At 32.8% G+C, this 24207-nt stretch overlaps 1 protein-coding gene across 1 annotated transcript; it reads right to left on the bottom strand.

Moving 5' to 3' along the window:
- Positions 1–12552: 12552 nt before the first annotated feature.
- LOC112489480 (uncharacterized) lies at positions 12553–15739 on the bottom strand. The gene is made up of 2 exons (XM_060816687.1): positions 13690–15739; positions 12553–13170 (listed from the first exon to the last, which is right to left on the bottom strand). Exons 1-2 carry the CDS (start codon positions 14294–14296, stop codon positions 13079–13081), a joined length of 699 nt encoding a protein of 232 aa, XP_060672670.1. The 5' UTR covers positions 14297–15739; the 3' UTR covers positions 12553–13078.
- Between the last annotated feature and the right edge of the window lie 8468 nt (positions 15740–24207).

Raw genomic sequence — 24207 nt, forward strand, 5'->3', positions numbered from 1 at the left:
CCATGTATTCAATTCATTGTACAAATAAATTGAATTTTAATACAATTGTATGAAATCTTTTATCTTGAGACAGAGAGAGAAAAGCTCCTTTGTAGCTCTTCGTAATTTTTTATTTTTTAGATAATCATGTGGAAAAAAGTTGGATTAGTAGGGGAATAATTAAAAATAGATTATGACAAATTTTTTATTAATCAATAAACTTTTCCAATTGTGGTTTTTGGCTGCATGTATAGGTTGACTATTTTTAATTTGATAGTATTTTCTGACTTTGCCTCTTTTTTTGGTTCTCTCTTTGGATTTGAATTGATCAGTATCCATACAAAGGTGAACAGTGTGTTGCAACATTTAGGTATGGTTTGGTAATACTTAGATTATAAAAGAATCAATCGTAGTTATATTGAATAAAGAATCAGCTTTTACTGTTTTGAGAGAAAAATTAATAAAGTATTTAATAACTTATAATAAAAAAAATGCTATAATGTGTAAAAGTTACAGATAAATATTTAGTAATTTATAAAATTTAATTGCTGTAAATTTTATAATTATTAAAATGGATATAATGTATAAAAGTTTTTTCTTTTTTATACAAAAATACAATAATATGTGTGTAATTATGTTATGATACTTATATACTAAAAAAATAATACATAATATATGATTTTTGATTTTTTTTTTCCAAATCTTAATTTTAAAATAAAATACTTAACAACCAAAATTATTTGTTTACCAAGCACCACAGTGGTAAAAAATTATTTTATAATTAATTTTAGAATTGTCATAATTATTACCAAACTAAACCTTGGATATATTAATAAATGTATAATTTAACGAGATGTTAAAATTTCATGATATATAATTTTATCATTAGATTATTACAGTTTGGAAACACAAATTCGAAATTCCACTAAAAATATAATACCAGTTTAAGATGAGCGTAAGAAAAGGCAGGGCTATTTGAGAATAAATACTTGCATGCTAAACCACAACAAAAATTTCAAGTTTATATGTTTAACATCCAAAATAGCAAGTATCATTGATTAAAAATTAAAACTCAACCAATATCGCCATATAAATCCTACATAAATTATAAATTAATCCACGATTTTTCTTGCTTTGATTCTCTTTTAGAATAGTAAATTCTCGCCTTCGTGATGCATGAGTTGAGGCACTATCGGAAAACGACCACTACGCATCCAAGATGGCAATATCTTAAGTCTAATTTCATAAGCTTTCCCACAATGTGTAGCATCAGCAACAAATCTAAACATAGAGTAGATGAAATAAACCGTAGCTGCCACACCAATAGGATTGCTAGGCCGGAATGTAAACTTAAAAATGGCGATAGCACAAAGCATACCAAAGTAAGATGCTCTCTGCCCATTCCTGCCAAGGTTAATAATTCTATTTCTCGAACGCAACCCTGTTTTGCAATATATTGCAAAGTCTTCGCAACTATTGTTGAAAAGGTTGTAGGCACCAGTTCCAGAACCCTTGTTCAGCTCCCGACGAGAACGGTAAATAATAGTTTCAGGCCGATCAGTAGAGCAAATGGTACAAGTACCACCTAGAATTTTGGCTAGAAAGAAAGCAAGACTAACACCATATTTATTGTCAGGACCCGTCCAGAATTCCTTCCCCGGAACCCTAGACAGCCCTGATCCCAGGGAAATACCACCGAACCTTCCAACGGAAAATCCGGCAGCACCTCCCCTAAGGGATTTACTTACCACAAAATTTCCTGCACTGAAAACACACTTCTATAATTGTTCCCTTATTCCTCCCACAGTACTACGAACTGGTTCCACAAATTTCAGCACTCCAAAATAAAATACAGTAAATCCAGTGCAATACAAATACATAAGTGTCCCATACAGTATACAGAACTTTATGAAGTACTACAAAATACAGAATACAGCAAAAGTGAAAGAAATATTACAACTGCAGTAAAAGAAGAACAAGGTACTGCGCGAACAAATACAGCGAGGAAGATCAAGTCCGCTCCGAGTGAACACCGACAACCTGGTACCTAGAGGAACAGAATTTAAGAGTGTGAGATGCTAATCATCTCAGTGAGCGACCCTACTACTATACCATATAATATCACAGTAATAAGTATAAATAATAATTATTTGGAAATAATATTTTCTCTCAAAACCCTTACAATTCTCTCAGTTGGAAAGGTTCCCATTTTAAAACAATTTCACAAAACCCTTTATCCATATTCCCCGAAAACCAAGACATCAATTAAATACCAGAAGCGGTAACAATCATATTTTTAATTCCAATTCAGTTTCCAAACATTTTATTTTTAAAACACAGTTCTGAAAATCATTTGATGCACCCACTATATACCAGTGGCGCCAACAGTACCCAGCGTCCCAAGGTACCGCCAGACGGGAGGTTATAGAAAGAAACCGGCATACGGTCGCGTGGCGTCCCACTGCGCCGCTGCTAACCTGGTGTCCCGGCCATGGGGGGGTGGCCGCCCTCTCCGATGGCATCCACAGGACACCCTCATAATATCAACCGCGCGCTACTCACACCCACCTGCGCGCTAATCACATCACCTGCGCGCTAATCACACCCACCTGCGCGCTAATCACAACCGTGTGCACACTAACCATATCACATATACCATATCACATAATCAGAACACCAGTACGTGCACGGTGCATCTAAAAATTATAAAATCCATAAATTTAAATCATAAAACAAATTTCACATTTTTCATAAGCATAGCGGGCATAATCCATCCGCTTGAACCGGGAAATTCTCCACAATTTCCTTATAATCCATACCAAAAATTCCATGATTTTCAAATCCACCAACTCCCAAATCCATCAATTCAAATATCCACATTTTTTTTTCCAAGCATAAATAATTTCTCGAAATATCATAATCAAATCCCATAATATTTTATGGGCATATTTCATAAAAATTGAAATCACCAACATAACCAAATATTTTCCTTGAAATATTTGAAAATCAAATCGTGCCCAATTTACCATTAAAACCACACCAATTTCAAAATCCTCAAAACCATAAAATAATTCCACACGGCATAAATTTGTAGAATTCGCATTTTCTTAAATCCAATAAGTTCATAAATATTTCTACAATAAATCCAATAAATAATTGGCACATAGAAATTAAATTCCAAATATTTAATTCACACATAATATATTCATCAATTAAATTCCCCAAAATTAATTTGAAGGTGGGTCACTCACCTTGTGCACGTATCTCAATCAAGATCCTCCGCAGGATCGACTCCGCTACTTGCACGTGCACCTAAACCAAAACCACAAATATTAATATTTTATTCGGGTAATCCCCAAATGGGTACCCGAGGAGCGAACACCAAACGATAACTAAAATTTACGAATTATATACCGAATCGAAGCTCGAGTGATGCTAATCACAGATCCGGTCTTAATTTCCGATGATCGTACCCGACGGGGTCGGAATTTTATCGGGAAGCTTTTCGGGTTTCGGCTTTGCAATTCTCCCAAACCGTCGCGAATTGGTGGAAACGGAAGTCGGATTTGGGTTCAGGAGGTCGAACACTGCGGACTGGAGCTGGCCGGAATTTTCGGGGTACTCGCCGGAACAGTAATTTCCAGCGGGCCGCCACGTCACCGGCAACCGTCGCCGGAACAGTAATTTCCGACGGTGGCCGTTTGCTGTGAAATTTTGCAGATTTGTAGATCGTGAGGAGAGCAATCCAACGGGACCGACGGTGAGCAAAACGGAGGTCGGACGGCGGAGAAATCACCGTTTGAAGATTTTCGACCCCTCGCCGGAAAACGCTCCGATCCCGGCGCGTCGGTGGTCCGATGGCCGTGATTTTTGGTGGGTAGGCCGGACTTGAGGAGAGGATCAAGGCTGTCAGGCGCGTGTGGCCGGAAAATGGCCGGAACAGTGCCGATTCGCGGTGGCCGGCGGTGGAGGGGAAAAATCGCCGCCAAACTTCGGACGTCCGATCCGGGCGCGTCCGGCGGCCGTTCGCCGTGAAATTTGGAGGTTTTGCCGGAAATGAGGTGGGCAATCTGGCTGGCCGGCGCGTGTACAGTAACTAGGCCGGAAAAACATGAAAATGACCGGCGGCCGGCGGGTCCTCTCTCTCTCTTTCTCTCTCCTCTCTCTCTTTCTCTCTCTTCTCTCTCTTTCTCTCTCTTCCCCGAGAGTTTTTCAAAATTAAAACCCTGCGTGACACTGTTCATGCCACGTGGACCACTCAGAAGCTGACACGTGGCATTTCACTGTTCACGACCCAAAAACATTAAAATAATACGGTATCCGGTAAACTTCAAACGTCCATAACTTTTTAACCACATGTCCGATTTAAGCGTGCCGCTAGTCTATGAACTCGTATCGACGAGTACTTTACAACCATACAAGAGTCAACTCACAATTACATCACAAGAAAAAGTCAACTCCCGGCACCTTTTAGACAGTTTACACTTCAACTTGTTTTGCCCATAACTTTCAAACCGTAGCTCCGTTTTCGACGTGCTACCAGTCTACGAACTCGTGGCATCGTGCACTTCGCCACGGTATCCTAGTCAACTCAAAATTCTTACCGAGTCAAAAAGTCAACTTTTGACCCCCTTCGGTCAACGGTCAACGGTCAACCTCGGTCAACATGCACGGATTCCGGTGCGATTTGGGACGGGGTGTTACATTTATAGACATAGAGTTCATCACCATTAAGAAAACTATCTAGGCTGCAATATTCTACACGACTTTTCTTTGCTTGATTACTAGCAGTGGAGGAGCTAGTGCTTATGGGAATGTCTGATGAATGGGATGAAGCTGAGCTGGGTAAAATAGGGTCTACTCCACGAATGAGGCTGATCATTTCTCCGTCACTGTCACCGACATATATACCTGGCCAAGTTACATGAATAGCAGGCATAATAAACTAACACCATGGTGGCCAATTCACCATGACATATATAATTTCATAAAGTTAGTATATATTGATATGATCACGATTGTATAATTTTTTTTACTATAAGAGAAGGAATTTGGATTATTATCCTATCATAAACATGGTTTGTCACAAAGTGAAAGAGATTAAACTAATGGAAAAGTGAAAACCTTCCTAAAATGGTGTTAGATTGATTATCACCCTTCCAAGAGGTTAAGTTGTTTGAATATATATATATATATATTTATATTGATCATCGTATTTATATTATTGAATTACAAATATAGATATTGAAAAGATATTATGACCATAAACTTTGCTTAAGTAGAACAAACATTTTTTTTTCCTAACTTGGTGAAGTAGTCTAGTTTCTAATTAAGGAACACGTCAAATATTACTATCAGATTCTATTCAAACACTTCCTACACTTGAGGGGAAGGAAATAGCTGCTTCAGGGAAAAGACAGAGCGTATGTGTAAGTACAAATACATATACTCATATGTATTTAAATTAAATACCTAATCCTCTAATTGATTCTCTAAGCAATTCTATGCTCCAAATGATAGGCAGATTTCTTATTCAATATAATTCAAAACTACATAAGCTTTCTTCACTAACCTAGGGGTTTCTCATGCAATCATGAACACAAGTGAAACAGAGATAGTCAATTACTCAAATTATATATACAGAGATAAACAGATTTTTTTTTTCTTTTTTTCTTTTTGATCCTCTTCTTTTCAATAATGGAAAAAGAAACGAAAGGAAAATGTTACAACAAAGACTGTAAAAAAATGCCATTCAAAGTCTAGTATTCAACCGAGCTATGTACATTGTATAGGACACAACAAACATAGAAAATATCAGCAAAGCAAATGTTCCTATTGATAATTTTTTTTTCTTTTTTAAATTGTTATATAAATCACATGGAGCAACCTTGCATAAACATGAAAAATAAGCACTAGTTAAAGAAATAAAAAGAAAAAAGAACAAACAAACTAACAAAGAATGTATTTCTTTGCCAAATTATGATGTAATATTAATCTCAGTTGTCCTTGAATTTAATAAGACTAATAATTTTTGGATAGTCAGCTTATTAAGCCACAACCTTAAAATAACTAAAGTGGATTCTTCTGACAAATTAATTTGAAAAGTTGAGATTAAAGTGGTTTCATCAAAATATATAGATGCTTTTTCACATTCTATCGGGAGTTAGTTTCACATATTTATTTAAATGGTAGCATTACCTTTCTTTTGAACAATTCCAACTACTAATAATGACTAAAAAGAAATAATAATTCTATGGAAATTATTTCTTAGTAAATGGATTTCTTAAAACTTTATCATGGTTCCATTACAGGAGTTAGATAAAAGATAATGATATATAGCTAAAAGAATTGGGTTTTGGGTGTCAAAATAAAATCACAATAATAAAGAAAAAAATACACATAAGTTAGAATCCATGTTAAATACCATAATTTTAACATAAGAAGAAAGAAATATGGAGATAAAGATGATCATCACCATGATGGGCATAGGTACTGCAAGAGTTGCGCCTCCATGTGTAGATGTGATCTCCAGGCTTCAACTGCCTTTTATGTATCTTGTTCGAAATTAATCTCTGGATATTGAACGTTTAATGATTTAGTAAGTAATTTTATTTCATAAAAAAAAAAAAAAGAAAGGAAATTTCATCATATATAGTTCTTCAATTTTGTGTATTATTTTGAAAAATTTATATTTGTTCCCTTTTCTTAGTAGTGCACTTACATAATTTACTCTAAACAATACTTATAAGAAAAAAAAAAAAAGAAAAGAAAAAAAGCGCTAATAATAAGGTCTCACTTGGTATAGTTTTTGCTTTTCCAAAAACTCTTGCTAAAAATTTATTTTTTATTGGTTTTGATTGAAAGCTCCTAGAAGCCTTTAAGGTATGAAATACTTTTAAAAAAAATCCAAATATTTATAGAAGCAATTTTTTGAGCTTCAAAAGTCAGAAGGAGCTTCTCATAAGTGTTGCCAAACATGACTTAAGTATCACTAAATTTATTTACTGAATATTTATTTTGTTTCTACATAAATAATAATAATAATAATGATGATGATGATGATGCTGAAAATATTACTTTTTGTAATATTGCTAGGTAGAAAAGTATGATACACGCTAGAATCCAGACCACTCGAAGAGCCTCGGACAGCAGTTGAAGGGGCTCAGACCACGTTTGTACTGTTAATAGCAACTGAATATTGAACTGAGTCATCAGCAATACTATGAACAGGTCAATTAAGGATTGAATAGGTCTGAAGCCCGATGCAGCAGAAGACAATTTCCTATCGACATCGGGCAATTTCTCTACTTGATCCACTTTAATAACATTAGAACGGGCTCCAATATCAGAACCAAATCTATAAATACAGTATAAGCCAAAACATGTAGCTATCACACCAATAAAAGTTGCAGCTGTGCTTTGCTGCAGAAAAAGAAAGAAAGTGAGAGTAACAGCCACGAAAAATGCTGCAGCTTGCCAACTTCTGCTGAAATTTATGTTATCTATCACTAGCAAGCCCGTTTTGCAATACATTGCAAAGTCTTTACCATTGTTTATGAAACGGTAGTGGCTGCTGGAGTGAACGCTATTATTTTTTGGGAAACTAAATGCACGGTTCTGTACAACTTCAGCTGGATCAGCAGGCGCAAGAGTTGCAGCTCCTGCGAGTTTGGTGAGGATGAGAGCTGGTTTAACACCATATTCAAAGAGATACGGATGATCTCCACCAGAAAGGAAACAATACATGCAGGAAGATACCACACCATGAAAACTTGATTGATCATGGTCGCTGCAATTTGGACATGTACTATAATGATCATCTGACCTTGCTCCTCGTCGACCTTGAGTAAAGTGGATCACGTTTTTTTCATCCAAATATATTCCTGGAGTCATATATATCAGGAAAATTATTAAGTAAATTTCATGGTGGTGAAGAACTCAGATTCTCATTCATAAGAAAGTGGGAAAAAAAAAAAAAAAAGTCTGTGAAGAACAAAAGTACTGTCAGGCATGAATTCAAAAGAAATGGAGAAGAAGAGGAAGGTTACCATGGTCTTCTGTATTGGCTTGTATCCTTGTGTAGATGTGATCTCCAGGCTGCAGGTTTTCCTTCTTGGTTTCCTTGAGAAGCGCCTTCCAGATCTTGTTCTGCAGTTCACTCATCTTAGAACTGTGATATGTTTCTCTCTCTGCTCTTCAAATTTGTGTTTTAGGAAATGCGAAATTGAATTCAACCCCACTAGAGATAATCCAATACGGTGAATAACCCGTACATGGGGACAATAAAGGCCTTGGACAGGACGGTAAGTCAACATTTCTACATTCTTCAACAAATACTTATGGCAGCATTTTCTGTATTTCAACAAAAAATTATGACAGCATTTTCTATATTCTTCAACAAATAATTATGGCGATAGCACTTTTTAAGTTAGATATACATATAAATATTGAAGGATTAACTGACAAAAGGGTAATATGGAAAAATTAGATTGGCTGACAGAAGGGTAAGTCAATATTTCTATATTCTTCAACAAATAATAATGGCAGCATTCTCTATATTCTTCAACAAATAATGATTGCAGCAGCACTTGTTACATATATATATATATACGAATAATGATTGCAGCAGCACTTGTTAGATACACATATATATATATATATATATACACACAAATAATGATTGCAGCAGCACTTGTTAGATATATATATATATATATATATTGAAGGATAGGCTGACAGAAGGGAAATATGGAAGGACTAGATTGGCAGAGAGAAGGGTCAGTCCATATTTCTATACTCTTCGAGAAATAATTATGACAAGATTCAGAACTCCTGCATATCATTTCATGCCATGTGGATTACTTTCCACGTCATATTACTCTCTTTTCTCCCTCACAACCGGCTACTGGCTATTTCACTTGCCTTTCTCTTTCGTTTTCTTTTTCTTCTCTTTCTTTCCCAAAAGCCACACCTATGAACCCTTCCCTTTGCACAAAAAATCAGTGTCAAAAACCATATCTTCAATCTTTCAATAATGGCCAAATGGAACCTTGGGTTCAAGTTATTCATTCACAAAATAGCAAAACAGAATAAGCAAATGGACCCCAAATGAATTCGTTTTTTTTAAAAAAATGAAAAAAAAAAAAAACTCCAATAATAAACTCGTTTTTTAGGTTTAATTGATTATAATTTTTTATCCTAAATTATAATTTTTATTCCTTTGTTTTTTTGGGTAAAAATCACTATCATTTCTAGCAATGAAAGCCAACTGTGTACTAATGGGAAAAAGTATATATACATGCCAAAAGTTGTTCATGAGAGATGGGCCCACATTTTGTAACAAGCAGCCGAGGAGAAAGAGTAAAAAAGAACAATCTTTGCAATTTTTATTGATGAAGGGAGTTCGTGATTTCATAGTTTGGTGATAAAGGGACTTGGTGGTTTCAAGAAGAAAAATCTTCTGCTAGAGATTTGTTTTGTGAGGAAGAGGAGAAAAGAAGGAGAAGAAAGAAGAAAGAGGAAAGAGAAAGAGCCGGTTTTGACAGAGACGAGAGAGGGCTGATAAGTTATCTCACATAAAAATAATGCACATGCCACCAAAGGACATGTAGGAGTTTTGCGTACTGAGTACTCCACAAAAAGACTCAAATCAACTGCAAATCATAAATCTGGAGAAGGAAATGACAGATTTATGACGATGCCATGTCCAATAATCCTGCATGCTACACAAAACAGAGGCTGATCTCTCCAAATTCCAACTGAAACAGAGAAATCGTGTGGAAGGTAAGAAAGAAAATTATCTCAAAACCATGCAGATCGACCTTTTTGCTATGAGGATTCAAAGGACAAAGAAAATCAAGACTTTTAGACTGAGCAATGAATTATCAATGATAGAAAAGAAGACCTCAGCTAAGATTGAAAAACAATATAACCATAAGACCAGAAGACTTAGCTTCTGGAATTTTCTTTGGCGTAAGATCATCCATACCCTTTTCTTTAGGGGGGGGCGGGGAAAAAATCCTTTTTTTTAATCCATACCCTTTTCTTTAAAAAAAAAAAAAAAAATCTTTTTTTTTTAACTACAATTATTATTATTTTTTGAGAAATGCTAGCAGTGTTCGCCCAATTCACTCACCCACTTCTTCATTTAACACGTGTCGTTAACTTTTCCAAAATCATTATTGAATTTATATAAAAGATTACCCATTAATTTTGCAGCTTATTATCATATTGCCATTGGATCAAGCTTCTTTTCTTTTTCTTTTTTTTTTCTTTTTTTTGTTTTCTCTTTTCTAACTTTTATCTCAAATGCATTTTTCAAATATCATATAACGTATTCAATTTAATTATGAATATTATATTTTTTTACATTATTTATAAACTATTTTAGTATCATTATATTTTTTTATATTATTTTACTATATTAATTATTTTATTTTAAAAAATTTATATTCTAAATTAAATATATAATTACGTAATTCTATCGATATTTCCATCGATATCGATACTTTTTTCGATATCTCCATAAAATTATACTCTCGACATTTCTGTCGATACCAATATTTTCATCACTGGTTGCCGTCACACCCCAAGTCTATATACTCAAAATATGATAAAAGTCATATTTATAACACTTAATGAAATTTATAATGCGGAACATAAAAAGTCTCCAAACATTATTAATAAATAATATTTAAAAAAATATCTCCAAACAAAATGAACCAAAATAAACTCCAACACCCAAAAATCTTTCAAGCCAACTGATATAAAAATAAAACAACTAAACACCATTATCCTATGCCAAATCTAGCTACCTTGAAACTATAGTGTAACTGAAATCATAATAATAAATAATGCGTATAAAACTCAGCAAGCTACTAGATTTTTTTATAAATATAAAATAAGAAAATACTTAAAATCATAACAAATAAAAATCCGAAAACAATCTTTAACAATATAAACATGATTTTCATATAAACTTTAATTGTTAAGCACTTAGTAGGGCTTTCCATAATATAATATTACCCGTCGGTAATCCGAAATCCGAAATCCGAATAAACTCGTGTGTGAGGCATGCAACAAGTGGGGCAATATAAAATTTAAAAACAAGCACTCACACCCTAAGGTATGAGCCATACCCCTACTGTAATCATCAATAGGTCTTCCCACATGAAACAATACTTCTAAACCCGAAGGTAAAGAACCATAAATCATTAGGAAATATCCTTACACGATTCATCTCAACATCCGAAAACATATCATAACATATTTATAAATGCCTACTAAATACCAACACCAAAGCAAAAACACATATATCAATAATCCAATAATTTCTTTGTACGATACATATATACTTCATAAAACATAAACTTATAGAAAAACATAATAAATCAATAACATAAGTATATATTTGCCATGGTTTCAATTTTAAAAAGTCTAGTAACTTACCTTGATCAGCAAAATCCACAAAAGATTAACAACCTATGAATAATACCAATAGTCTCTCATCAGTTTAAAACAAAACAATCATATATCATAAATATCTTTCGTATAAATCCTATAATCAAGCTCTTAAATTCAAACTAAATGAATAAGAGTTGATACCCATAAGATCATCATAGCCTAAGCCCCAAATCTTAAAAATATAAGCTTAGAACAAGATCAAATCACCAGAAGCCGAATAAAAACCTATTAATCCATAAACAGTCTCTTAACAAGAAATTAATTCATTATTCAAACGATATCATCTAAGTCTGAAAAGTTATGGGGGTACTGTACATATGCATAAGTGACTGTGATTAAAACCATTTCATAAAATAATAATGAAAAACTATTCAAAACTCATTCAAAAATTAACAAAGAAATATTGAAACTATTAGATTTTCAGAAACCTTCAATTAATATTCAATTTTTTTTCTCTTTCATGAAATTTTGTATGCATTTGAAATTTTACAGATTAAACTAGACACTTGCATATACTCATATAAAATTTTAAAAGCCAAACAAAGGTCAAAAACATGGTGAAATTAAATTTATTAACTAATTGACAGAAACTGTAAATAAGCATTTCATAGGGAAACCTGTCTATACAAAACAAATTCATTAAAAATAAAATACTTTTCCAAAAGCAGTAATATTTTACAGATTTTAACTATATATAGTAATAATGATATATAAAAATTATTAGGTCAAATAGAGATCAAAAACTATTTTAAATGGAATTTTATTCTTTACTAAACGGACCAGAAATAAATTCAAACAGCTAGATGTAGATAACTCAGAAAATCACCACGGCCAAAATGTAAAGAATTTGGAGCTAATTATTTTTATAATAATATTAGACATATATAGGATAAAGTATACAAATTTTCAGGCAAAAATAATTTCTTTTGGATCTATTTTGAAAATTTTCCATACAAACCATATTACAGTCGAACAGAAAAACTAGACAGAATGCATAAATTCATCACTGCTTCTACTTTACTAGGATCAACAGAAATTTCTTCTTTGGACACCACATGGCAAAGAATTGAAATTCGATCCAACCAAAATTCGCATTTCTTGAATTTTGCATACAATTGGTTGGTTCTTAACACCTCTAACACCTTCCTTAAATGATCTTCATGTTGCTTACGAGTCTTTGAATAAACTAATATGTCGTCAATAAACACAATAACGAATTTATCCAAGTAGTCTTTGAAAACTCGATTCATTAGATCCATAAAAATTGCAGGAGCATTAGTCAACCCGAATGGCATTACTAAAAACTGATAGTGACCATATCACGTTCAAAAGGCTGACTTTGGAATGTCTTCCTTTTTGATACATAATTGAGGATACCCATATCGCAAGTCAATCTTTAAGAATACACAAGCTTCTTGTAGTTGGTCAAATAAATCTTCAATTCTTGGCAGTGGGTATTTATTATTTATAGTTACCTTGTTGAGCTCCCGATAATCAATGCATAACCTCATAGTCCCATCCTTCTTCTTAACGAATAACACTGGAGCTCCCCAAGGCGAAACACTTGGTCTAATGAACCCTTTGTCCAATAAATCCTGCAATTGCTCCTTCACTCCTTAAGATCTGAAGGTGCCATTCAATAAAGTGCTTTAGATATTGATCTTGTATCTGGTGCTAGATCGATCTTAAACTCTACCTCTCGCTCAGGCAGAATTCCAGGCAATTCATCTGGAAAAACATTAGCGAACTCATTAACAATTTGTACATTAGATATTGTCAAGTCTTCCTTTGAAATATCCACAACACTAGCCAAGAAACCTACACAACCTTTTCTCAAGCATTTTCATGCTTGCAAAGCTGAAATTACTCGAGAAAAATGATATAGTTTAACATCTACAAATTTAAACTCATCTTCCCCTTCAGGTTGAAACACAACCTCCTTCTCAAAACATTTCACACTAGCATGATAAGCGGCCAGCCAGTCCATGCCTAGAATTACATCAAAGTCTTGCATCTCCAAGATTATCAAATCCGTAACTAGATCTCTATCATCAATACTAACAATGCAAGACTTCAAAACTTGACTAGTACACAATATCTCCCCAGAAGGGGTAGCTACACACATCTCACAATCCAATTTCATAAGTTTCAAATCAAGTTTACATACAAATCTACGAGATACAAAACAATGTGTCGAGCCAGAATCCATCAATACAAAAGCTGATTGTCCAAAAATAGGAATAGTACCTGCCACCATAGAAGGTGAAACCTCTGCATCATGTCTAATAAGCACATAAACACATCTTTGAGTAAGTTGGTCCCTTTTAACCTTTTGAGTTGCATTCCCAACGTTAGGGCAATTCTTGAAGAGATGTCCATGCTTTCCACACTTGAAACATGCACCAGTCTTCCTATAACATTCACCTGGGTGTTTCTTTCTGCAAGTCTCACATGTAGGATATTCCATGTTTCCAAACTGTTCATTCTTTACTTTCTTTAGGTCTCCTCTTCTCCCATCAGATCTCTGTTTGATGTTCTTATCGTAAGTCCCTTTCCGTGATGGGCTTCTACCTCGCTTTTTAGACTCAGCTTTCATAGACATCTCATCATCATTCTCTAATATCTGGGCTCTCTGAAGAACCTCACCATAAGTTTGCAACCGCAGCACTGAAATTGGCCTTCTTAACCCATCCATAAGGCCTCTCTCAAATTTTTGAGCCTTTCTTTCATCAGTATCAACAAGATAAGGTGCATATCTGAAAAGTTCATCAAACTTCCTCTCATACAGGGCTAATGTCATCTTACCTTGCTTTAACCTTGAATCTAACCAAAGTAATTGGGTTCCTTTGCACATCCCAAGCTCTACTAATCATCTCCCACCAATGGCTAGCACCTTGCTTCAACATGTAAACAGCACATGTGACCTTCTGTGCATCAGTGCACTCCATAAAATTCAAAATTTTCTCTATCTTTCTGATCCAATCTTCAGCTACCAAAGGGTTAGTTGATCCTTCAAAAAATGGTGGTTGCAACTTTCGAAATTGCTCAACAATAGTTGCATTGCCAGCACGAGGTTGTGTTCAACTGCATTTGTCATTGCCTGCATAAAGTTCTGAAACAAGGCTATAAAATCATTTGCTTAAGGTGCCTGTGCATTTCCATGTGGCGGAGGTGCATTCTCTTGATTAACATCCGAAACATTTCCAAGATTGTTAATGTCTATTCTAAAAGGAGGCATACTACAAAATAAAGCATATATATATAGAAAGATAAGCATAAATTTCCTAAGCATAAATTTCCTAAGATCACAAAATAAATAGATAGTCCTATGAATTTGGCATTTAACTTATTGTCTCTAAAGCTCTATCTAATTGTCTACAAGACCCTATATAAACCTTAGCTCTGATATCAAAACTATCACACCCCAAGCCTATATACTCGAAATGTAATAAAAGTCATACTTATAACACTTAATAAAACTTATAATGCGGAACATAAAAAATCTCCAAACATCGTTAATAAATAATATCTAAAAAAAATATCTCCAAAGAAAATAAACCAAAATAAACTCCTACACCCAAAAGTTCTTTCAAGCCAACTGATATAAAAATAAAACAACTAAACGCCATTATCCTATGCCAAATCCAGCTACCTTGAAACTATGGTGCACTTGAAACCATAACAATAAATAATGAGTATACAACTCAGCAAACTACTAGATTTTTTATAACTATAAAATAAGAAAATACTTAAAATCATAACAAATAAATATACAAAAACAATCTTTAACAATACAAACATGATTTTCATATAAATTCTAATTGTTAAGTACTTAGTAGAACTTTCCATAACATAATATTACCTGTTGGTAATCCGAAATCCAAAATCCAAATAAACTCATGTGTGAGGCATGTAACAACTGGGAAAGCATAAATTTTAAAAACAAACACTCATACCCGAAAGTATGACCCATACCCCTACTGTGATCATCAATAGGTCCTCCCACATGAAATAATACGTCCAAATCCAAAATTAAAGAACCATAAATCATTAGAAAATATCCTTACACGATTCATCTCAACATCCGAAAACAGATCATAACATATCCATAAATGCCTACTAAATACCAACAACCAGAGCAAAAACAAATATATAAATAATTCAATTATTTCTTTGTACAATACATATATATTTTATAAAACATAAACTTATAAGAAAACATAACAAATCAATAACATAAGTACATATTTGCTATGGTTTCAGTTTTAAAAAGTCCAGTAACTTATCTTGAGCAACAAAATCCACAAAAGATTAACAACCTGTGAATAATATCAATAGTCTCTCATCAGTATAAAATAGAACCATCATATATCATAAATATCTTTCGTATAAATCCCATAATCGAGCTCTTAAATTCAAACTAAATGAATAAAAGTTGAAACCCATAAGATCATCATAGCCTAAGTCCCAAATCTTAAAATCATAAGCTTAGAACAAGATCAACTCACCAGAAGCCGAATAAAAACCTATTAATCCATAAACAGTCTCTCAACAAGAAATTAATTCCTTATTCAAATGATAGTTATCCATAAACAGTCTCTCAACAAGAAATTAATTCCTTATTCAAACGATAGTTATGGGGGTCCTGTACACATGCATAAGTGACTGTGATTAAAACCATTTCATAAAATAATAATGAAAAACTATTCAAAACTCATTCAAAAATTAACAAAGAAATATTGAAACTATTAGATTTTCAGAAACCTTCAATTAATATTCAATTTGTTTATCTTTCATGAAATTTTGTATGCATTTGAAATTTTACAGATTAAAACTAGACACTTGCATGTGCTCATAAAATTTTAAAAACCAAACAAATGTCGAAAACATGGTCAAATTAAATTTATTAACTAATTGATAGAAACTGTAAATAAGCATTTCATAGGGAAACCTGTCTATACAAAAAAAAATCATTAAAAATAAAATACCTTTCGAAAAGCAGTAATATTTTACAGATTTTAACTATATATAGTAATAATGACATATAAAAATTATTAGGTCAAATAGAGATCGAAAACTATTTTAAATTGAATTTTATTCTTTACTAAATGTACCAGAAAATAAATTCAGACAGCTGGATGTAGATAACTCAGAAAATCACCATGTTCAAAATATAAAGAATTTGGAGCTAATTATTTTTATAATAATATTAGACATATATATCATAAAGTATACAAATGTTTAGGCAAAAATAATTTCGTTTGGAGCTGTTTTGAAATTGTTCCATACAAACCATATTATAGTCGAACGGAAAAACCAGACAGAATGTATAAATTCAGAATTTCGTAATAAATTGAAAACAGATCCAAATTGCCCCAAATAAATTTCTACAGATTCATAAACATGTATATTTTCACCCATAAAATTTTTAATGCCAAAATAAACCTTTAAATATTTTAAAGAAATTCAAACAATCACTCTGTACAGATCCCAAATAAATTTCAGATTAGGTTTCAACAACTCTTCAATTCAACCTTAATCAATACTTCTATAATCCAAAAACTTCTGAAATAATATCATATAACAGAAAAAGATCAGAAAACCAACCTTGATCACTTGAAAGATTTAGGATCTTCCTTCCTATGCTAAAAAATTTGTTCAGAAATTTCAAAATATCCAAAAATACTGGATCCCTAACAACCTTAATGGAAAACCAAAACCTTAAATTAAGATCAGGAGCCCTTAATATTAACCCTAATATCTTTTAGGTCTAGAAGAAGAAGAAGAAAAGAAGAAGGAGACTTACCCGATATCATAGCGGCACAAAATTGAAAATAACGTAAAAGTAAAATGCATTTTTCTTTCCTTTTTATAAAACCAAAAATAGAATAAATACTTTTTTTTTTAAATTTCCTAATAAAATTGAAATATACTTATAACCTATTAGGATAAAAACTCTTTTTTTTTCTTTAAAAAATAAATAGTTATAAAACCTTTTCCTTCTTTTTTTTTTTAAATATATATATATATATATTTATATGTATATATATTACTCGTATATTACAGTTGCGGTCATAGCATAACGTGTGCTGATGCCAGTATAATGAAGTCAGGATAGCCAGTGCTATGCTTCCAATCATAGCACCTAATTTTATTGAAGGAAATAAAGATAAAATAGGACCTCGACATATCATCAACATGGTGTTTTTTTTTTTTTTTTTGAAGAACCTATGAAAAAGTGGCTCCATGTTAAGAAATTCAACGCAAGCACAAACCAATGTTCCCTCCTCACATGTAGATTTGAAATAATAGTACATAAAGATGGTCTTATACGTGCAGAACAATAAATTACCAAAAATGGGAGTAAAAATTTTGAATACAACACAGAAAGATGACCAAATCAAATACATGGTGAATTATAAATCTATCCTAAAAGATTAAGATGATAGGAATTGAAGCTAATTGTAAATATCAAGTTAACATGGACATTAATACACATATAATACTAAAAATTGAGAGAGTTAAAAGTGGAACAACCGTGTAAATCCAATCAGCAAAACACATCTAACAATCCCTTACATATAGGCATGCTTAATAACCAGAAATAACATTGAGCTGACATGTGATGACAATAAATTAAGATTTGAACAGAAAACCAAGGAGATAACTTTAAATTCTAATACGACATTAAGTTGCCACCGGCGTCCTAAAGTTTAAAATTTTAAGAAAAATGACCCAACCACCTAAACTAAGCCAACATAAACACAAAAATAGAATAACAGTAAATTAAAATCCAAATCAGGAGAGTATTTGCAATAGTTGAGCAGCTACGCATGGGAACCGTCATCCACAAAATGTCCTCCTTACTAACCAATTGATGAAATTTTATCCTGAAGGGGATGATTCACTTAAGAGGTCTTCTAGGAGCAGTTCCAGCAAATTAGTGGAATAAAATAAAACCTGCATGATATGCATCACAAGGTATAAATATGAACAGTAGAAGAACTTGCAGCTCATGTCTGATGTAATCATGTGATTTTTATTTCGTACTTTTGATAAAAGCATGAAATCCTGTGATATAAACTTCCATGGATTTCTGAGCATTACTTTAGTGATCATAATATGATATGAAAAATATATATCATTAAAGATAGTGTGAAGACTTTTTTTTTTTTTTGTTTTTGGATAAAATATTAAGATCATGTGAAGACTATAACACCCCATCCCGAAATACACCGGAAATTTCTAAAATTTGACCAAGGTTGACCGGGTTTGATAGTCGTTGACTGAGAAGGGATCAAATGTTGACTTTTTGCTCCCGATGGAATTTCACATTGACGGAGGTATCGTTAAAAAGTACACGTTGTCACGAGTCCATAGACTAGTAGTACATTAAAAACGGAGCTACGGTTTGAAAGTTATGAGCAAAACAAGTTGAGGTCCAAACTGTCCAAGGGGTGCCGGAGTTTACTTTTTGTTCATGCAAAGTTGAGCTTTGACTCATGCACAGTTGTGAAGTACTCGTCAATACGAGTTTATAGACTAGCGGCACATCCGATTTGGACATGTGGTTTGAAAGTTACGGAGCTGTGAGGTTTTTCCGAGATAGCATTTACTATTCATGGATCTGTATGTGTGTGAACAGTGGTGCCACGCGTCAAAAAAATGGACCCACCCGTGAGTGCACAGTGGCACCCATGGTCGTTTTGACTGGATGAGAAGGGGAGGGAGGAGAGAGAAGGAGAAGGAGGAGAGAGAGAGAGAGAGAGAGCTAGAGAGAGAAACCCAACCAACCAACCGCCGTTCACCCATTTCTGGCCACCAAAATAGCATAGGTGCCACTCTAGCTTGAAGTCCACCTAAAAACCAACTGGCCAGCCAAACCCAGATTACTTCAAACCCAGATTTCTCCCTATTCCGACCTTCATTTGCCTCACCGCCGGTCCCGTTGAGTCACCCATTCTCTGATTTACCTTCCCACCAAAAATCACAACCAATGGCCATCGGATGCGCCGCCGGCGGTGGTGGATTCTGGTGACCATGGCGACTCATCGGAAAACCCAATTCCGGTGAGTTTCCGATCACCCCACCTATCCTTCCCCACTAATTCGACCTCCCTAAACCCAAATCCGAGGTCATTTTCCTCCAATTCGCGATGGATTGAGAGAATCGAGGACTTGAGTTCCGAGAGATTCCTGGTGACATCTTGGCCACCACGGGTCCGATCTCCGGGAGGTAAGCCTCAATCCACGATCCTCGTTTCATAAGCTTTGTTTCGGTATATTACTCACAAATTTTGGTTAATGTTTGTGTTAAACCCCCCCGGGTACCGGGTATTATTTACCCGAATAAAATATTAATTTATTTGACATTGTGTAATATTGTTGTTTTAGGAGCACGTGTGCATCGTGGAATTGATCCCATAGAAGATCTTGGGATGTTAAAATATATATATTTTGTGTTAATTTGGTTATTTGAAAAATATGTTTGATGTGTTGAATATTTAGTAAATTATATTTGGAATTTTGATGCCAAAATTGAATGGAATTAAATATTTGTACATTATAAAATATTTTGGTTTTAAGGAATTTGAGATTTTGGTAATTATTAAAAAATTTCATTGTTGGAATATTTCGTAATGGAATATTTCAAAAATATGTTTATGTGTTTAATATTATGAGAATTTCTATCTAGAATTGTATTGCCAATTTATAATGTTTTTAATATATGTTTTGGTGCCAAAAGAATATATTTGGGAATTTAAAGAAATTGTGGTTTTGATTTATTTTAATTATTGCTATGGTTATTATTCAATTATTGTGCACAGTCATATGAATTCATTATATATGGAATTTATGTGATTTTCATATTACTGATTTAAATTGATTTTTGAGAAATTGAGAAAAATATGAATTTAAATTATTATGTTTTAAAAATATTTATGCATTGAAATATTAATGGCTTGACCTTATGCCAATGAAAAATTTGTATATTCAAATTGATGGATTTGAACTTGATGGATTTTAAAGTGATGGATTTATGATGAGGATTGAAGAAAAATGTGGGAATGTGAGTTTGAAAAATGGTATAATTTCCATGGTGAATTTTGGAAAAAATTGTATATTTTAATAATAAAATTGGTTATTTGTTTTAGACACACTCATACAGTACTGGTGTTCTGTACTGTATATGTGGATGAGTGCACAAGTTATAATGTCTCCCGTAAGTTGCGATCGGACCGAGGGCAGACAAGTTTTATCTAGTGCACATAGGCTGCCCCCCTCCATGGCCGAGTTGACGGTTTAAGCAGCGAAGCTGTTGGGACGCTAAAGCGACCGTATGCAAGTTTCTTTCTTTAACCTCCCACCAAATGGTGCTCGGGACGCTGGGTATCATAGAGCATCACTGGTATATAGTGTGGTGCGTCAAGTTATTTTCTCGATACAAATTTCAAACCAAGATGCTTTAAAATCGTATTTAAATTAAATGTATTTAATTTGTTTTATCATCTATTTCCAATTAGTATTTTTCTAAAATATAATTATTCATATTTTATTTCACTTATTTTAAATCAATGTTTTTAAAATGCATCTTGCCGTATTTTTATTATATAGATTGGTTGAATATTTTAAAATGAATTTTTATAATATTTTTACCACTTATTTTAAAGGATTGTTTGTAATTATTTAAATTATATTTTTGATACTGTTTATTTTAGTTTATTAAATCAAATTTTATAAATTATATATTGAATTTCACTTTTATGTTATATTTCTTTAATGCAAGTATCCTGAATTTATTTTATTATATTTCATTATATTTTATTCGTATTTGGATTATTTAAATTTTATTAAATTAATTATTACTTGATTTTTGGGGCATAAAAGATTGGATTTTGCGAAAATGTTTTAAAAGGAGAACCTTTCCAACGGAATGAATGGTGGGGGCTTTGAGAGAAAATATTATTTTCAATTAATTATTATTTATTTTTCAATTATTTATTATTTATTTACTTATTTATTCTTATTAATCAAATGTACTATAATTATCGTTACTATTATAATTGTACAGTAAATAGGGTCACTCACTAAGATGATTAGCATCTCATATTTTTAAATTCCATTCACCTAGGTACAAGGATTGGTAGACGTTCGTCCGGAGCGAGCTTAATCTTCGTTGCTGTCGTATTTCGAGGAGTTCTCTTTATTTTCATTTATTTCTATTGTAATATTTCTTTCATCCTTGTTGTATAACTTCCATACTTAATTGTACTCTATGAAGCTCTGTATACTGTCTTGTGCATTTATTTATTAATTATGCACTGATTTCCTATTATTCATTTGGAGTGCTGCAAATTTGTGGAATTAAATTGTAGTAATGTGGGAGGAATAAGGTGATGTATATAGAAGTGTATTTTCAGTGCAGGAAAATTGTGATAAGTCCAACCTTTAGGGAAGGTTCTGCCGGATTTTTGATTGGAGGATCCAGTAGGGTTTTCCTAGGATCAGGGCTTGTCTAGGGTTCTGATGAGTAATTTTAGACGGGTCTTGACAAAGACTATTGTGTCGTTTGGGAGATGAAATGAAAGAGCAATGTAACAAATAATGAAAAAATTAATTTTGAACTAAAAGATTACTAACCTATAAACTTGTTTTTGAAACCAAGACAAGAGAACAGAAAAGAAACATTCACAAATATTATCCAAAATTTGCAAACTTCGTATCCATATCTTAAATTGGTAGGTGTTATATTATATAACTACATCTAGAAATACAAACATATGGATAATAGGAACACTTTGTTAGAGCCACAATATATTCAATAACCATACACAAAAATATTCATGGAAACCCCAAGAAAGAATCTCCTTCTAGCTAGTAAGGCCAAAAACCTCCATCTTGCCTCTTTACAAGGATCTGATTGTACTCTGGCCTTGATGTCTGCAAATGAAATCATTCATTCAACTATTAATAAAGTTGATAAAATTCATAACATCCAAACTTGTCAGCTCACTACTAGAATCGCATTGATAAATGACGCAATAAATGTGTCGCACAAAATAAACAACGATGCATCCTACGGCGTCGTCTAAAGTCATGTCGCTAAATCCATAAGATAACAAGGGACGCAGTATGAGAGTCGCCAATCTTTTAGTTTTTAGCTACGCATATTGACTTTTAACAACGCATCCTATTAATCCACTTATAGCACGCATTATTTGGCAACGCTTCACCACATTGTCGCTAAAAATATATTAGTAACTGTTTTATATAGCGGCGCTAAATATATTAGTCACTAACGAGTCGCCTATTTAGGGATGCATTAATAGAGTCGTCTATTTAGCGACACATTAATAAAGTTGACTATTTAGCGACGCATTAGTAGAGTCACCTCTTTAGCGATGCATTAATACAGTCACGTATTTAGTGACGCATCGGCACTTTTAGCGATGCATTATTTGTTAATGTGTTGCCCCTCCTTTTGTTTTATAAATTTTTTAAATTTTGTGAAAGGTGATTAAAACAGTAAAAATATAAAAATAATTAAAATACAAAAAAATGAAAATTAGCTTCATCTAAAATAATTAGAATAAAAACTTTAAAATAAATATTTTATCATAACAAATTAATTATCAAATAAATTAAATATCATCTCATTGATATATTTTTACATAATTTGTAAACTATTATATTTTTCATAACAAATTTAATATTAATTAAGCTTCCATGAATGCATACTCATTGAGATGGAAGTTGACATTCTCTTGTTGACAATATTACACCCTCATAATGCATATGGAAAAATTAAAAAAGTTATTAACACTTATGCAAAATAAATAAAATATTAATCATTATTAAATTTGTAATTTAGTAAATGAAAATTTAAAGAATATTACAATTGTTCTTAAGATTTGGCGAGGTACATTTCTCTCCCCACAGTCATTACAAACATAGTCACTCTCACATTCATCCTCATTATCATTTTCATCGATACTCGGCAACTATATGACAAATGGATTGTAAGCCATCGTAGCATTTCTAAGAACATTGTCTTCCACAAAAATACAATGTTGTGGTGAAGTTAAAACAATAGACCATCTTGAATCAAGTTGATCTTAAACATAAAATACTTGTTGAACTTAGCAAAACAATGTCAAGCAATATCATAAACACAATTTCTACAAAACAAGATTAATAAAACCCAACGAACCTAACCTACGGTTAAAATGAAAGAAAAAAAAAAAAACCCACTCATGTCTCCGCCAACCACAAAGAAAAAAGAAAACCTAAACGATGGAGACAAAGAAAGAAACCCAGAAAATCACGAGGGCGACACAGAGAAATCCAGCTTCCCAACCGACAAGAACGTAGGCAAATGAAAAATGAAATCCGAAATATTACTCTTTAAGTCTCTCTTAGATTGCATCGAAATCTAATATCTATTAGATAGTGTACTTGATGTAGTTTAAAAAAAAAAAAAAGGATTCAAAGGAGCATGTAAAAATTTTAAAATGCACCAAAAATTTTCAAAAAATGATAAAAACACGCCTTTTCTCCCAATTGCATTTTTTTTCTCTGATTAATTTTTTATTTTTTATTTACAAATAAAAACTGAAAATATTTCTTAAAAATACGAAGCAAAATATCCAAGATTGCTATTTATTATTCTATTTTTCAAGTACACCTTTATTATTTATAAAATTTGCATGTCTTCTATAATTTTTGTTTTTTTTTAATTGAGAGAACAAGCGATGCATTCTCTTCA

The sequence above is a fragment of the Ziziphus jujuba genome, chromosome 4 (genome assembly GCF_031755915.1).
Source record: "Ziziphus jujuba cultivar Dongzao chromosome 4, ASM3175591v1".
Classification (NCBI taxonomy): domain Eukaryota; kingdom Viridiplantae; phylum Streptophyta; class Magnoliopsida; order Rosales; family Rhamnaceae; genus Ziziphus; species Ziziphus jujuba.

Bases quoted from the DNA above. Each gene is read 5' to 3' on its own strand.
- LOC112489480 (XM_060816687.1), bottom strand. From the start codon at position 14,296: ATGTGCAAAGGAACCCAATTACTTTGGTTAGATTCAAGGTTAAAGCAA. The intron at 13,171-13,689 runs GTACTATTCCTA...ATGTTTTTCCAG, and splicing joins TTCACCTTCTATGGTGGCAG to ATGAATTGCCTGGAATTCTG.